The sequence below is a fragment of the Polypterus senegalus genome, chromosome 2, assembly GCF_016835505.1.
Source record: "Polypterus senegalus isolate Bchr_013 chromosome 2, ASM1683550v1, whole genome shotgun sequence".
Lineage (NCBI taxonomy): Eukaryota > Metazoa > Chordata > Cladistia > Polypteriformes > Polypteridae > Polypterus > Polypterus senegalus.
The window spans coordinates 201,530,832-201,548,581 of NC_053155.1; the positions used below are offsets into that span (position 1 = coordinate 201,530,832).

Below are 17,750 nucleotides of genomic sequence, written 5' to 3' on the forward strand. Positions count from 1 at the left end.
TTAAATGTATGAAGAACATATCAGCATTTATATTGTTTTCCATATTTACATTTAAACTATAATAAAATGTATGTTTTTTGCTATTTTTAAAATATTTTTAAAGCATTTTTTCTTTACAGTCATGATTTTTTAAACATGTTCTGGATTTATTAACATTTTAACCAGTGACTAATTGAGCCAAGTTTTACTCCATTAGCTTCTTGATGATAACCTTGAAGAAAGAAAGATTTTTGTACAACAACATAACACCATTCAGAAACTAAAAATTAATTGAAAACCATATAATATATCTTTGTTGGCAGAACCAAGTATGCTAGATCTATAGGATTAGTGTAGCAGTAATTATGAATCAGGCAAAAACCAATATGCAGACCAGGCATCAAGTCATCACTCCCATCAATCCTGCACTCTGTTTTTTCATGTTGGTAGTTGCTATCCTCAGCCAGGGTGCCTTTTCCTTCCTTGCATTCCTCTGGTTTTCACTTGGTGCAGCATGAAGTGTCTGTGTTAAATTATTTTTTGTTTTTCCCCTGTAATTAACTGCTAGTCACCAAAATGGACATATTTGTTTTGACTTCTGTTTCTGATTAGCTTTAACAGTTTCCAGGTTCCAGGAGATGAAAAATAAACTGAAGCAGCTCTAGTTTTTGTACCCCAACCTTTAGAAAGACACACATTTTGAATTCACATGTTACTCAGAGATCAATCTCTGCTCTTAATATCTTTCGGATGTTGTGCTCATTCAGAATAGATATGAATACACTAGATATTCCCTCCTGAATTATAGAAAGAAACAAAGCACAAAGAGTGGCATAATTTTGCTCTGGCCTTTTGCAGCTCTCACGAGTCCAAGTTGCTTTCTTATAAATAATGAAAGAAAAAAAAAAAAAATACACTCTGTGCATATTGAGAAGGGCGAGTAAATTATGTACACATGTAGTGTGCTGTTTTAGTTCTTCAAGAAACCTAACCCCTACCATTGTAAAGAGCCTATTGTAATTTTAGATACATATAGTTTTTGCAGTAAAAACTCCTAGACCCAATACTGGAGACATAAGAGAAAGTTATGAAAATTAAAATTATGATTTTGTTTATTATGAGGGCAGCCATTTCTTTGATTCTTGGCCTGAAATGGTGAATTCTCCTTTGCTAACAAATTTCATTCCATGCTCACGTATACCTCCAAGTTTCTGTCTTCCATGTGATATTTCCAAGAAAGGCTGTGTTCCTCTTTGACCCTAAATGGAATTATGTTGATTGAATAACTGAGGAATGTATAACAAAGCTCAAAACTAATTAAACATTGCATTTGGCTCTGTGAAGTTGGTGCTGACTGCTGTACTATGAGTCACATTTCTGAAGCTTCTCCTTAAATGTCTGGGTCACACCCCTTTAAGCCAGTGTCTTCTACCAACTAGATTCGCTCTTCATGGCAGTTTAAGCTTCTACCTACTGTACTCTTTCTCACTGAATTTAGCAGATAATTTATTCTCTGCAGCAAACAAAACCACATTTCACATTAAACTATAAATTATATACATATAACAAAAATACCATAAAAGCAACCATATGATACAGGGATAGCACATTAATATTGTGGTATAAGGTAAACATTTTTGATCTGTGTGTTATTAATGTGAAACCCAGGCTCCTGTGTCCAGTGTCAAGGTAACTGTAGACTAATTGTCTTTCTCAGAGATTCTCTGTTGGCACGTTGATTTCTGCTAAAGGACAGACATGATCTTCATATTGTCTTTTTTTAATTAAAAAAGATTAGCTTGGTCGCCGTGTGAAGCAGATTTGCGTCTCTCATCATTACACCTCCCACGTAAATGAGTGCCTGCCCATATAAGGCCGTCAGTCAGCAGCAATCCAATAGACACATTGCCACCTAATATTCGCGGGTGAAGGGCTGTGCTTATGCAAATGAAGATGAGATGGTCAGGGATAGACTAGTGTTTAGCACAAACTCAGCGAAAGTTTAAGTGCCGGGTCTTAGCTAACATTAAATAAAGCCGTGGACATTGCAAGATCGCACGAGATAGCACAAGCACAGCCGAGAACCTTCGATGCATGTACTCCGAGCGGCTCACGTGAACTGACTGTGAACGCAGTACACAGAGAACACCTCCAAAGAGCACGGAGACTTTTGATCACGTGAACGTGTCTCCAAAAAGTGGCGTCTCCTGCCCTGCAAAAATACTATAAAAGTCAAGCAGCCGGCGCGCGCGTGTAGCTGTGCCAGCCTTTGAGACACTGACTGCACTTCTGCCTTAAGTGAAAGTAAGCACTTTTAATTTTTTCCTCCTTCCCCTGAGCTATAGCCCAGACAATTGCAAACACGGCATCCCTTTTCTAGACCGCCGGCAAACTAACTTCTTGTGCACGTATACGATTATGAGGTCGCGGAAGACACACACAGGAGTGGAGGACCGACAGTGCCATCCCGGCCGGTTAATGGCAGGGCCGTCTCTCCAGTCTACACGAGACCCACCACAACGCTCCCTAAAAGGTGCTCATATCGTTAGCGAAGACATCTCTCAGCACTATATAAAAGAAAAAGGCAAGTTTCCTTTCTTTACACCTTTTTTGCTTTTATCCCAAACCAAAGCCTTTCTCTCTTAACACTGCAGATGACACAAAACTAATTTTCTTTAATTGCTGGTAATGCCGGTAAGGCACATTACCACAGGCAGAAATTTGGACGTTGACATAGAAAATGTAATTTCTATACCACAGCCGTCATGTAGCGCCTTTCAAAAAGGATCTACTACCGAGAGAAGCACTTTTAATTTTTTCCTCCTTCCCCTGAGCTATAGCCCAGACAACTGCAAACACAGGATCCCTTTTCTAGACCTCGGCAAACTAATATTAAGGTGCTTCGCACTTTCTTTTGCACATATACGATTATGAGGTCGCGGAAGACACGCACAGGAGTGGAGGACTGACAGTGCCATCCCGGCCGGTTAATGGCAGGGCCGTATCGCCAGTCTACACGAGACCCACCACAACGCTCCCTAAAAGGTGCTCATATCGTTAGCGAAGACATCTCTCAGCACTATATAAAAGAAAAAGGCAAGTTTCCTTTCTTTACACCTTTTTTGCTTTTATCCCAAACCAAAGCCTTTCTCTCTTAACACTGCAGAGGACACAAAACTAATTTTCTTTAATTGCTGGTAATGCCGGTAAGGCACATTACCACAGGCAGAAATTTGGATGTTCACATAGAAAATGTAATTTCTATACCACAGCCGTCGTATAGCGCCTTTCAAAAGGGATCTACTACCAAGAGATGATCCATATACATTTTAGCTGCTGTTAGTACTACTTACCTGTTGTGTTATACCATCTTTAAAATGTAGTTTACCAGAAACCATTCCAGTAGTGGTCAGTGTATCTTTACTTCTTAAAATGTTAATGTTTTATTGTTTAATAACTTATAGACTACATTTTATTTTTTTCCCTTGCACTCAGTGAGCGAAGCCAATGTGTAATCAGCTATATATATATATATATATATATATATATATATATATAGGGAGTGCAGAATTATTAGGCAAGTTGTATTTTTGAGGATTAATTTTAATATGGAACAAACACAGTGCTATCAGTCAATCCAAAATGTTAATAAACCTGAAACCTGAATGTTTCACAACGGAAATGTGAGTGTGAACATCATCAGGGGAATACATATGTGCGCACAATTATTAGGCAACTATTAGTGTGCAGATTTATTATGCAACTAAAGGAAAAATGAAAATTTTCCCATCTCACTTGTTTATTTTCATCTGTTATAGTGAGAATAATAAACAAACACCTCAAAATTTACAAATAAACATCTCTGACATTTCAGAAAAATAAATCAATCAATCAATGACCAATATAGCCACCCTTCTTTCCAATAACAGTCATAAGCCTTTCCATTCATGGAGTCTGTCAGTTTCTTGATCTGTTGACGATCAGCTTTTGTGGAGCAGTGACTACAGCCTCCCAGACACTCTTCAGAGAGGTGTATTGTTTTTCTCCCCGTAAATCTAGCGTTTAAGAAGTGCCCACAAGTTCTCGATAGGGTTTAGGTCAGATGAGGAAGGGGCCATGTCATTATTCCTTCATCTTTAAGGCCTTTACTGGCTGGCCACGCAGTGGAGAACTTCGATGCAAGTGATGGAGCATTGGCCTGCATAAAAATCATGGTCTTTTCCTGTATCACTGTTTGAAGAAAGTGTCTTGAAAAACTGGCAGTAGGTTTGGGAGTTGATTTTGAGTTCATCTTCAATGCAAAAGGTCCAACTAGCTCATCTTTAAAAATACCAGCTCATACCAGTACCCCACCTCCACGTTGGAGTGGAGCTCTGTGCCATTACTGATCCACAGGTCCATCCATCTGGTCCATCAAGAGTCACTCTCATCTCATTGGTCCATAAAACCTTTGAAAAAATCTGTCTTCAGATATTTCTTGGCCCAGTTTTGACGTTTCAACTTATGTTTCTTGTTCAGTGGTGGTTGGGTTTCAGCCCTCCTTACCTTGGCCATGTCTTTGAGCACTGAACACCTTGTACTTCTGGGCACTCCAGGTAGGTTGCAGCTCTGGAATATGAAAGTACTGGAGGATAATGGGTTCCTGGTAGCTTCACGTTTGATTCTTCTCAAATCTTTGGCAGCTAATTTGCGTCTTTTGTTCTCAACACGTTTCTTGCAACCCTGTTGACTATTTGCAACAATATGTTTGATGGTTCTGTGATCACACACCAATATCTTAGCAATTCCAAAAGTGCTGCATCCCTCTGAAAGACTTTTTACAATTTTTGACTTTTCAGAGTCAGTTAAATCTCTTTTTGGCCCATTTTGCCTGAGGAAAACTAGCTGCCTAATAATTCTGCACACCTTGATATAGGGTGTTGATCTCCTTAGGCCACACCCTCCCTCATTACACAAATACACATCACCTGACGTGCTTAAATCCAATAAGCATTCAAGTTAATACAGCTTGGAGTTGGAATATACGCATTAAAAATGATGATATGGTCAAAATACTCACTTGCCTAATAATTGTGCACACAGTGTATATATATACAACCACACACACACGCACACACGCGCCCACACACACACACATATATATATATATACACACACATATATATGTATGTGTGTGTGTGTCTATATATATATATAGTGTGTGTGTATATATATATGTGTATATATATGTATATGTGTATATATATGTATATATATATATATATATATATATATATATAGTATGTGTGTATATATATATATATATATGTATGTATGTATATATTGTGAACACTGGCCCGGACAAAGACAGACGGACATCATAATTTCACCACACACCATTTATTTACACTAATATTTACAAGTCTCTACCATCCAATCACCCCCAGTGCCTCCAGCACCGATCCCCCAAAGTCCAGGCCACACAGTCCTTTTCTGGCCGCCTCCTGTCCTCTCGCCTGCTTCGTCTTGCTTCCTCCCGACTCTCGCCTCAACTGCTGGGAGGCGGCCCCTTTTATGGGAACCCAGATGGGCTCCAGCTGCTTCCCGGCACTCCTCTGCAGACACGCCCTTGTGTGGCGGAAGTGCCGGCTGCACCCGGAAGCCGTCCGGGTGTCCCCTGTAGTCTTCCCCCCAGAACTTCCTGGTGTGGTGGAAGTGCTGGGCTCCAGGGCTGTTCAGGCAGCGGGTGCCGCCTGGCGGTGGCCACGGGCCCCTACAGGGCTGGGCTTCCATGCCCCCTACCCGAGGCCACCAACGTAACCAGGGCGGACACCCCCTCGTGGTCTGGTGGAGGTACAGGCCCTCCTCCGGTCCTCCTGGGCATCCCGGCCGGGCTCCTGCCTCGGCTGGATGTGGCAGATGATGGTCTGGAAGTGGGGTGCCGCCTGGCGGTGGCCATGGGCCCCTACAGGGCTGGGCTTCCATGCCCTCTACCCGAGGCCACCAGCGTAACCAGGACGGACACCCCTCGCGGTCTGGAGGAGGTACAAGCCCTCCTCTGGTCCTCCTGGGCGTATATATATATATGTGAAAGCAACACTCATAACAGTGACAAAACAATTACATTCACAATGATCTTACGTTATTTTTAAAATGTTTCCTTTTCTTTTTCATAACTTCTTTAACACACTACTTCTCCGCTGCTGCAGCCCGGGTATTTTGCTAGTAAGAAATAAATTAGAAAACTACCTAAAAGAAAAAAATACATTACTGTCAGGTCTAAAAGTATTTGGACAGTGACACAATTTTCATAATAATGGCCCTGTACACCATCACAATGGATTTGAAACAAAGCCATCATTATATGATTGAAGTGTAGACTTTTAGCTTTAATTCATGGTGTTTAATAAAAATATTGTATAGCTCAAAAGTATTTGGACAAACTAACATCCTAAATATAATGATCATTTTCAATATTTGGTTTAAAATCCTTTACAGTCAATGACTACCTGAAGTCTGAACCCCATGGCTATCACCAAATGCTGTGATTCCACCCTAGTGATACTTTGCCAGGTCTTTACTGCAGCTGTCTTCAGTTGCCGCTTGTTCATTAGACTTTCTGCTATCTATTTTATCTTTAGCAAGTGAAATGCAGTCCAGTTGGGTTGAGATCAGTTGATTTATTTGGTCATTGAAGAATATTCCACTTTTTTGCTTTGAAAAGCATTTGGTTTGTTTTCACAGTATGATTTGGCTCATTGTCCATCTCTACTGTGAAGAGTTATTCTATCAGTTTTGCAGCATTTGGCTTAATCTGAGCAGACAGTATAGCTCCGCACACTTCAGAAATCATAACATCAATAAATACTAGTGACTTCCATTCACAGCCATGAATGATCATACCATAAAACTTTCTCCACCAAGTTTCACAGATGATGTGGTATTCATCGGATCATAAGCCATTTTTTTGGCTCCATACTCTTCTCTTTCGAGTGTTCTGGTATATATGAATCTTAGTTTCCTTTGTCTATAGAGAATTGTTTCAAAACTGGACAGACTTTTAAAAATGCTTTCTGGCAAAGTCTAATCTGTCCTTCATATGCTTGTGATTTACCAGTGGTTTGCACCTTGTGGTAAACCCTCCGTCTTTACTTTCATGAAGTCTTCTTTTGATTGTAGACTTTGGCAATGATAGGTCTACCTCATGGAGGGTATTCTTAGTTTGGCTGAATTTTGTGAAGGGTGTTTTTTTCACCAAGTACAGAATTCCGTAATCATCCAGCACAGTTGCCTTCTGTGGTTTTCCAGACCTTCTGGTGTTGCTGAGTTCATCAGTGTGTTCTCTCTTTTTAAGTATGTACCAAATGGTTGATTTTACCACTCCTTGTGTTTCTGCTGTCTCTCTAAACAGTTTATTTTGTTTTCTCAGATTAGTGATGGACTGTTTTTACTTGCATGGAGAGCTGTTTGGACCCCATATTGGGAGTTCCCAGTGACAGCTTCCAAATGCAAATTCCACACTTGGAATCAACTCCAGTCCTTTTACGTGTAGTAGTTAGTGAAATAATGAGGCTTGCCAGTCAGTGTCCATATACTTTCAAGCCCCCAAAAATATGTATAAAAATGTATAAAAATGGTTGTCAGTCATTCCTAAATGGCTCATATGATATTTTTGGTAATTTCTTTGTATCTCAGCTTAAAGTCTATACTTTAATTCCATAATGCTTACTTAATTTGAACTCCAATGTGGTGGTGTACAGAACCAAAATTATGAAAATTGTTTCACTGTCCAAGTGCTTACAACCTGACTGTAAATAGCAGCTTCTATAGGTTTATGAGAGGAAGGCCCTGCCAATCAAATCTTTTACATTTTTTTGAAGAAGCAACTAGAATACTTGTCAAAAACAAAGCATACAACATAATTTACCAAGACTTTCAAAAAGCATTTGATACAGTCCCACACCAAAGATTAATTCTGAAACTAGAAGCTGTAGGAATTAAAGGTAATCTACAAAACTGGATCTCAACCTGGTTAGCTGGCAGAGGACAAAGAGTACATACAGTATGAGAGGAGAATGCTCCACATGGAGCAAGGTTATCACAGAGTTCCTCAGGTTTTTATGCCTTTTCTATGAAAATGTGCTATATAAATAAATGTTGTTTTTGTTGTTTGTCCTAGGACCATTGCTTTTTATAATTTATATTAATGACACTGATTCTGGTATAGTTAGTAAATTTGTCAAATTCACAGCTGATAGTAAAATTGGAGGGATGGTAAACATTGAGGGGGCAGCAAAAAGAATTCAAAAAGACCTGCTCAACCGTTAGAACTGGGCAAACACATGGAAAATGCAATTTAATGTAGAGAAATGCAAAGTGCTTCAAATGGGTGAAAAGTAACATCAATTATAAAAACAAGATGGGAGACACAGTCAGTGCAGTTCTGATCACCACGGTACAAAAAAGACATAGCAGCACTTGAAGCTGTGCAGAGAAGAGCAACCAAGTGCATCCCAGGACATAAGGACATAGCTCACTTTGACAGACTCAAAGAATTAAATCTGTTTAGTCTCCAGTTTAGGAGACTGGGTGGGGACCTAATCCTGGTATTTAAAATTCTCAAAGGCATTGATAAAGTACAGTAGATCCAGCAACATTCTTTCAGATTAGGGGTGAAGTATTTACCAGAGGATATAGTGGAAATAGAGGGGAAATGCATTTAAAACTGAAGCCAGGAAGCAGTTCTTTACACAAAGAGTTGTGGGACTCTGGAACAAACTGCCGAGACATGTAGTTGAAGCGGAAACCTTGACAACCTTTAGGAACAATCTGGATGAGATATTGGGACAGCTTAACATTAGCTAAACAAATGAGCTTGAACACATGGTCTCCTCTCATTTGTCAAATTTCATATATCCTTATGTTGTAATATAGAACATCTCTTTTGCTTTGTGTTATAGAGGGTGGATTGGGAACCCCTAGCTCACAATAAAAAAGTAAAAGGTGAGTCTCAGTCATCAATTTAAAGAGTAAGTGAAGAAATTTCTGTGTAGAATTGAGACCTAGTGAATACTGGAAGATCAGAGTCAGTCAGTCATCTTCCTACCCGCTATATCCTAACACAGGGTCACGGGGGTCTGCTGGAGCCAATCCCTTCCAGCACATGGTGCACGGCAGGAACAAATTGCGGGCAGGGCACCAGCCCACTGCAGGGAGATCAGAGTAATATTTTTAATTGGAAATATTCATACATGACTTGTGGAAAGCTTATGAAATGTGTATTAAATATTGTTTGAACAACAGGCTTTTTTCTGAAGGTTTGAAGATTTTTCTGCAGGTAGTGCACATTTTTGCATGTAGTACACTTTTATGTAAGTAGTAAATACTTATGCATTTTGTAAAACAAATCTTTCTTAAAAATGTACTGCTTTAAACACATTTTTGCTTTGTTTGTGCATCATACTAGTTGTTAATATTCCAGAAGAATTATTCCATCGCTCATTGGTCCATATAATAAAACACTTCAATGAATACATATAATCTGATATAGACCATGATATTCTACAAAATAATCAATACTTACTCTTTATATTTGATTTCTTAAGGACAATTTTTACAAAGACATTGAGATACAATTATGTGGATCCTGATTATGCCTACACGGAAGAAGAAGATGAGCAAAGGAAAGCACATAGAGAGTATTATGCCCATTTTCTTAAAAGTTTAAGAGAACAGCGCCTCCAGAAGGAAAAAGACAGGTAAAACCACTGAAAATCTCAACTATTTATTTATGCCTTCCTTATATGTTGTATACTTTGAAGGATCCATCAATCCATTTTCACTCTTTTGCACAGCAGGCTTATGAGTAGGAGGATCTTTTCCTTACGGCACTTGGCACAAGGGTGGAACCAGTCCTGCATGCACATTTTTGAAAGGTTAATCTAGAGTCACAGGTCAAACTGAAATGTAGAAGAAGTAGAATCTTTGTAAAAGAAAATTCTAGTAACCAAGGAAATCTATCACATACATGGAAAAAACATGTAAAATTCACATGCACACTGATTGAGCCAGAATTGAAACCTAGATACCTGGACATAGGCAGTAGTTCTGACCACTGCACTACTGTGCCATCTGGAATTGGTATTAATGCTGTGAAATGTTGTACTTTACTTTCTTTTTTTTTAATAATGCAGAGTATTCTTAATGAGAAAGCTGAATTATTATTTTTAATCCTAGTTTATTTATTTATTTTTACTTTTATTAATTGTATCTTCACCTTCATTATTTTCCCGTCAATAATGCACACATCACTTGAGATGTAAAATTATGAATCTACAACATTCATGTTTACTTCAAGGAGATGACCATAAAATACTTGGTTCATGCTACCTGGGTTTCACACAGTATTGTGAACAGTAGGGTACACACTTATGGCTTCCGTGACCCCAAAAATTCAGAAGGAGAACAAAATATATAAAACAGTAAGGGAGTTTATTACATGGAAATTGTATTACTAGTGGGTGAATTTTTGGTATACATAGAAAGGGAAAATACTGTAATAAAGATTTGATGCCTCACTGGGATTTCCTACACATGTGTGTGTTGTCTCTGACTAGATTATGTAGTGGCTGATCCATTTACTCACAAGTACAAGCACTCCCAAGACATGTTGTCCACTCAGTTTCCTAAAGCATCCCATTAACCATATAAAGGGATTCCAAGCTAACCTCTAGTGAGGTGGAGGGACACCATATAGGTGTAGTTCCTTTAAAGAGTTCATGGACTTGTAAGACCCCAGTTTTTTCTGGGTCACTACCTACAATAATATCCCACTAGAATAATATTATTCTTTACATGCTTCCTAATCCAACTTGTAAGAAGAGGCAATGTCTGGTTTTTATTAGAACCTTTATTCCGTTCCCCTGTGAGTTCACCTAGTCATATTTGAAAATTATTAAAGAGCTGCCACTTGGTGAACATCTGTAAAATCAAACAAAAAATAATATATATATGATAATTTGAGTGGTTATCTACCAGGTAATGCTTGTGGTTGGTCACCCAGTCAGCAAACATCCACCACGTCCACTCAGTTGTGAGAAGCAGATCATAGATATGTGATTCAGTATGTGCCAAATAATACAAAGATTACACAACACAAGTTTCGCCCTTATTGGTGCTCGTCAGGTGTACGCAAGTGTTAGGTAGGTAACCACCTTAATAATCAGATTGCGATTTAGACCTAAGAATGTAATACTCTAATCTTCACCCTGTCTAATAAGTGAACTAGCCACCATGGTGCATTATCAGAGGTTTTGCATCAGGCGCTGACATCCAAGGTTTGATACCCGTAAGGGGATGCAAAAAGTGTGTACACCTGACGAGCCACAATATGGGTGAAACACATGTCATGTACTCTTTGCATTATTTGGCAGATACTGTATAACATATATATATATAGGTGTGGCAGAAAAGTAATGACACTGAATTTTTATTTACCAAAGTTTTTATTTTTTTCAAACATCAATGTTATCCCCTTCAAAGTAGTTCCCTTGGGCAGCTACACACAGATGGAGACATTGTTCCCACTGTTGGCAGCAGCGCTGGAAGTCTTCAACCGGTATGGTCTTCAGCATGTCCGTTACACTCTTTTGGATGTTTTCTAAAGTCCTGAAATGACGTCCTTTGAGGACATTTTCAGTTTAGGAAAAAGGAAAAAGTCACACGGACTGAGGTCAGGTGAATAAGGGGGCTGGGGAACCACAGGAATGCCTTTTGAGGTCAAAAATTCTGTTATGGAGAGGGCAGTGTGACATGGGGCGTTGTCATGATGGAGCATCCATTTGTCTGCAATGTCTGGTCTCACACGAATGACCCTTTTTCTGAGCCTTTCAAGGACGTCTTTATAAAAAACTTGGTTGACAGTTTGTCCTGGAGGAACAAATTCTTTGTGGACGATTCCCCTTTTGTCAAAAAAACAAATCAGCATTGATTTGATCTTCGATTTGCTCATTCGAGCTTTGTTTGGTCAAGGAGAGTTTGCAGTGTGCCACTCCTGACTTTGCCTCTTGGTCTCAGGATTGTATCCAAAAATCCATGATTCATCACCTGTGATCACACGACTAAAGAAATCTTGCTCATTAGCGATTCTGTGAAGAAGATGAAGACACTTGTTTTTTTGATTGTCCTTCTGCTCAATTGTGAGGTTTTTCGGCACCATTTTGGCACAGACCTTTTGCATGTGCAAATGTTCAGTCAAAATTTGATGAACAGTAAATCTGTTCAAATTTAATTGTTCACTCAACATTCTTAATGTTAAACGACGGTCTGCTCTCACAAGAGTGTTCACACGTTCGATGTTTTCATTGGTTTTCGAAGTTGAAGGCCTCCCTGAATGGTGTTCATCTTCAACGTGTTTTCTGCCTTCCAAAAATGATTTGTGCCAGCGAAAAACTTGAGCTCGGGATAAAGAATGTTCCCCATAGGCCTGTTTTAACTTTTCAAACGTCACACTTGCCGATTCTCCAAGCTTAACACAAAATTTAATGGCACAACGTCGCTCCAAATTCCGCTGTTCCTTGTTGTCAAAAACACAACTTCGCTAATAGCAGTCACAAAAATCACGTAGTTAACGGAAGGAGTTGAAACTCGCACTGAGCTATGGGAGGGTACTGATAACACGTGCTCTATCAAGGACAACAGCGCAGCGTTGCCAGATCGCTTGCAGTGTTGCCAGTCTCATTACTTTTCTGCCACACCTCGTGTATATATATATTAATATAAGCATATGCAGGAGAATGGCACAATACTGTAGGGGTCAGCATAGAAGCCTCACACTTCCTTTTAGGTTCATTCTCTTTTCTCTTCCTACACCCCAATAATATATAGGTAAAAGTAATTTTTTTTTGTTCACTGGGGTACAGTACTGGGCTTATGCCCCATGCCCATGTATAATATATACACTGAAAGTGAGAAAGTGCTAATGGGAATAAATAGTCAAGCAGAGAATGCTAGTGTAGGTTCAATCAGAACACAGAGGTATCAGACACAAAGCAGAAACCAACCCCTGAAAGGGTACCATTTAATTTCAGTCAAATTCAGACATCCACACTCACTTTTGTAGAGTCAATTTACAACCCAGAGAAAGGCCCAAAACAAACACTTGAGAAACTAGCAAACACTACACACATAATGAGTGGGCTGGATATGTTGGTTGATAGTCAATATATAAACATTCGGTAATTATGTTTCTTCCTTCATAAATAGAATGTCTAGTGTATATGTTTTTATTTTTTTAACTTTGTTTTTCTACTTTTTACTTTGCAGAGAAATGGGTGATGTGAAAGGAAAAGATGACCTTGGTATGAAATCAGCTGCAGGAATTTTTCCAAAGAAGCTCTTACTTGGTGACATTGAAGTAAACCAGCAGGTGGAAGTTGTAAAAAGTACTCTGCTAACCACTCGAAGACTGGCAGCTATAGAATCCAGATCAACAAGCAGGCCAGTAGGTTATATAGATGAGTCCAGGGTAGATTTTTTAAGCATTTGAAATGAAAAGAAAGCTTTATGCTGCACACGCAGCCTTAATCAAGCTATTGTTAAAACAGATGATTGATTCCTAGTATAATAAGATCTGAGACTGAATCATTGAACTCCTTCCCTAATGCAGGCATTATAGCATAAAGAGCAACCAAAGAAAAAGAAAGAGTGACTGCTGAAGGCCAACTTTACTTGACAGCAGAAAGCTATTTAATCTCTTGATTTTTGTTCACTTAGTAAAGCTTCTCTAATGGATAAAAACTTTCTTGTTTGAAATATTAAATGATTTATCATTAGAAAGTACACCTTTAGAAAAAAAAAATATATTACTTTACTTAAAGCATTTTTTACTTGAAATGTTTTTAATTGTAAAAATGTAAAAAAATATAAAAATCTTATATGCAACATTAGAATATTAGAATCTTAGAAACATTTTAATGTGAACAAGCCATTCAGACTAACCAAATTACCAATCCTAGTCACTTAATTTCTTAAAATAATATTAAATCAAGATATGATTAGTCTGTAAAGGCTAAGTCTCTACTATACTACTTGGTATCTGTAACTTTCTAACGTTTATGTGAAATTAGCCCCTAAATTGTGCCCTTTCCAAACATGTCCCTGTGTTCTTGTCGAAAACTTTGTTCTACAGTAACAAGTGGGATCCACTGTGTTAATTCTACCCATAATTTTAAACACTTCAATCATATCACCTCTCCAACTCTATTTGCTTAAACTTGAAAGGTTCCTTCCTTTCCTGCTTAGAAAAGTTGCTTAAACTTGAGAGGTTCCTTCAGTCTTTCCTCATTACTCATACCTCTCTGTCTTGGAATCAGCCTAATCCCGCTCATCCAGGATTTGTCTAATGCTACTGTGTCCGTTTTGTTATATGGAGGCCATAGCTGTGCATAGTAAATCCAGGTGAGGTTGCATTAATGAGTTATATAGTTTAAGCATTACCCCTCTTGACTTATACACCACACATGCATTTTCCTATATAATCTTATTAGCCTCCTTAATCATGTCTGTACACACTTCTGGATATCAGAAGATTTAAGAATACTGTTATATCAAAATTTGTCATCTTAATTTAATGAAATGATTGGACTGTAGTTATTACATAGTTTCTCATTATTTATTATGCATAAAATACTGTGTTTTTCTCATTATTATATTTTTTGGTGCTAGGTAACTGATGGTCTTAACGTTGTACCAACAACACAAGAAGAAACTGAAGACTGTAAAATGACATTGTCTGCTCAACAGCTGCATCAAATTATAATCGGTAAGCCTCATTTTCAAAAGCTTAATCCTCACCTTTTTTCACTATTATCAGAAAATTCTTTTAAGAAAATCAACCTTGGTTAGAAATTAAAAGATGGGCTCATAAATAGTCACCTACAATATATGATCGTAATAAGTAAGGTACCATAAAAATTATTGCTTTCACTACATTATTTACATCACTTCTCTTGCTCTGTTGCCTGCCAGACACCGGATGGATAGACATAGAGCAAAACGTGTCTTATAATGAAAGTACTAGAGCTTCATATTTAAATAGATATTTAACATTCTGTCTTGTAATGTGAATTTCAGGGTTACCCTACATATATTATAAAAAATCCATGTATTTCTGTATTTTTATTATTTTGGTTACAGTGTTTCATTATAATGCATACATTACAGAATAGTAATTAATCTATTACTATATTTTTTAAAGACATTATTTGTTATCCTGCTAGAGAAAAAGAAGTAGTAATCATGTTATCAGTGGTTAAACTTGGTCAGTTAATCATGGACCACATTAAAAAAATGGGGCAAAGTTATATTCAATTCTACTTCATAAAGTGATTTTTTAAATCATTTTAAGTAGGATATTCCAGATGAACAAGATAAGATGCAGTGTTAGTAGTGTATTAAACGTTATTACAGTGTCGAGTGGATTGTTTATATAGTGGTAATTAGTGACGAGTAATACCTACAGAGTTAACTTCACTGTGAATTTGGCGAAATTGTGGAAATATTTAGGAGCTTTGCTGAACTCAGCAAAATGTGTTGAAGTCAATAGGGAAGGAGGAAGTGAATTAATTTTGAGTGGATTATAATGATGCAATGGTCTTTCAAGTGTATCTGAGGGCTATGGAATTGTCTGCCAACTATGCTGGACCAATTATTGTGGCCATGTATGTGACATGAGCTGTGAGGCAGCAGTGCTAACCAGTGTCCCACCCTGCCTCAAACAACAAAAGATACAGATCATTATCTACAAACAAAATACAAGAACTGGCAACAAAGTAACATTAAGTTATTAAAAAAAACTATATATATATATATATATATATATATATATATATATATATATATATATATATATATATATATATATATATACACTGCTCACAAAAATTAAAGGAACACTTTAAAGAAACACATTAGATACATCAGATCTCAATATGAAGTTGGATATCTATACAAATAACGACAGGGCAATGTCTTAGGAACAAAAGGATGCCAAGTCTTTTAATGGAAATAAAAGTTTTCTGCCTACAGAGGGCTCAATTGTGTAGACACCCTAAAATCAGAGTGAAATGAAGATGTGGCAGGCTAGTTCACTTTTTCAAAACTTAATTTCTGCTACTCAAAATGCTTTTCAGTATCTTGTGTGGCCCCACGAGCTTGTATGCATGCTTGACAACGCCGGGCATGCTCCTAATGAGACGACGGATGGTGTCTTGTGGCATTTCCTCCCAGATCTGTATGAGGGCATCCCTGAGCTGTTGTACAGTCTGAGGAGCAACCTGGCGCGCCTAATGGACCGAAACATAATGTCCCACAGATGTTCTATTGGGTTTAAGTCAGGGGATCGTGAAGGCCATTCAATTGTTTCAATTCCTTCATCCTCCAGGTACTGCCTGCATACTCTTGCCACATGAGGCCGGGCATTGTTGTGCATTAGGAGGAAACCAGGACCTACTGCACCAGCGTAGGGTCTGACAATGGGTCCAAGGATTTCATCCTGATACCTAATGGCAGTCAAGATGCCGTTGTCTAGCCTGTAGAGGTCTGTGAGTCGCTCCATGGATATGCCTCCAAGATCATCACTGACCCACCACCAAACCAGTCATGCTAAACGATGTTACAGGCAGCATAATATTCTCCACGGCTTCTCCTGACCCTTTCACATCTTTCACATATACTCAGGGTGAACCTGCTCTCATCTGTGAAAAGCACAGGACGCCAGTGGTGGACCTGCCAATTCTGGTATTCTATGGCAAATGCCAATTGAGCTCCCGGTGCTGTGCAGTGAGCACAGGCGCAGTAGACATTTGGGCCCTCAGGCAACCCTCATGAAGTCTGTTTCTGATTGTTTGGTCAGAGACATTCACACCAGTGGCCTGCTGGAGGTCATTTTGTAGGGCTCTGGCAGTGCTCATCCTGTTCCTCCTTGCCCAAAGGAGCAGATACTGGTCCTGCTGATGGGTTATGGACCTTCTATGGCCCTCTCCAGCTCTCCTAGAGTAACTGCTTGTCTCCTAGAATCTCCTCCATGCCCTTGAGACTGTGCAGGAGACACAGCAAACCTTCTGGCAATGACACGTATTGATGTGCCATCCTGGAGAAGTTGGACTACCTGTGCAACCTCTGTAGGGTCCAGGTATCGCCTCATGCTACCAGTAGTGACACTGACTGTAGCCAAATGCAAAACTAGTGAAGAAACAGTCAGAAAAGATGAGGAGGGAAAAATGTCAGTGGCCTCCACCTGTTAAACCATTCCTGTTTTGGGGTCATCTCATTGTTGCCCCTCTAGTGCATCTGTTGTTAATTTCATTAACACCACAGCAGCTGAAACTGATTAACAACCCCTCTGCTACTTAACTGACCAGATTAATATCCCATAAGTTTCATTGACTTTATGCTATACTCTGATTAAAAGTGTTCCTTTAATTCTTTTGAGCAGTATATATATATATATATATATATATATATATATATATATATATATTTACATACAACTTACTGTGTTATCATTGCACTCACAGAACTCCAATCCTGTGGGCAATAATTGCCCCTGCCCCAAAGCAGGCAGTGCAAACCAATCCTCAAATACTGGTGACTGGAGCTGCAGTCTGCTCACCACCCAAATTTTGGGTCCATATAAGGAAAAAGAACACATGGGCCAAATGCAGGCACAATTGCACTGAGTCAAAACAAACCTTAACCCACATGATAATTAATAATAATGAAGAAATCTGCAT

General features: G+C 38.7%; 1 protein-coding gene across 1 annotated transcript in view; it reads left to right on the forward strand.

The window, feature by feature from the left end:
* The window catches only part of LOC120524451 (cilia- and flagella-associated protein 47-like), a 644,864-nt gene that overhangs the window by 49,345 nt on the left and 577,769 nt on the right, over positions 1-17,750 (forward strand). Inside the window, exons 11-13 of the mRNA XM_039746304.1 lie at positions 9,564-9,716; positions 13,282-13,459; positions 14,683-14,779. Of these exons, the coding sequence (XP_039602238.1) occupies positions 9,564-9,716; positions 13,282-13,459; positions 14,683-14,779 (428 nt within the window). The remainder of the gene's footprint in view (positions 1-9,563; positions 9,717-13,281; positions 13,460-14,682; positions 14,780-17,750) is intronic.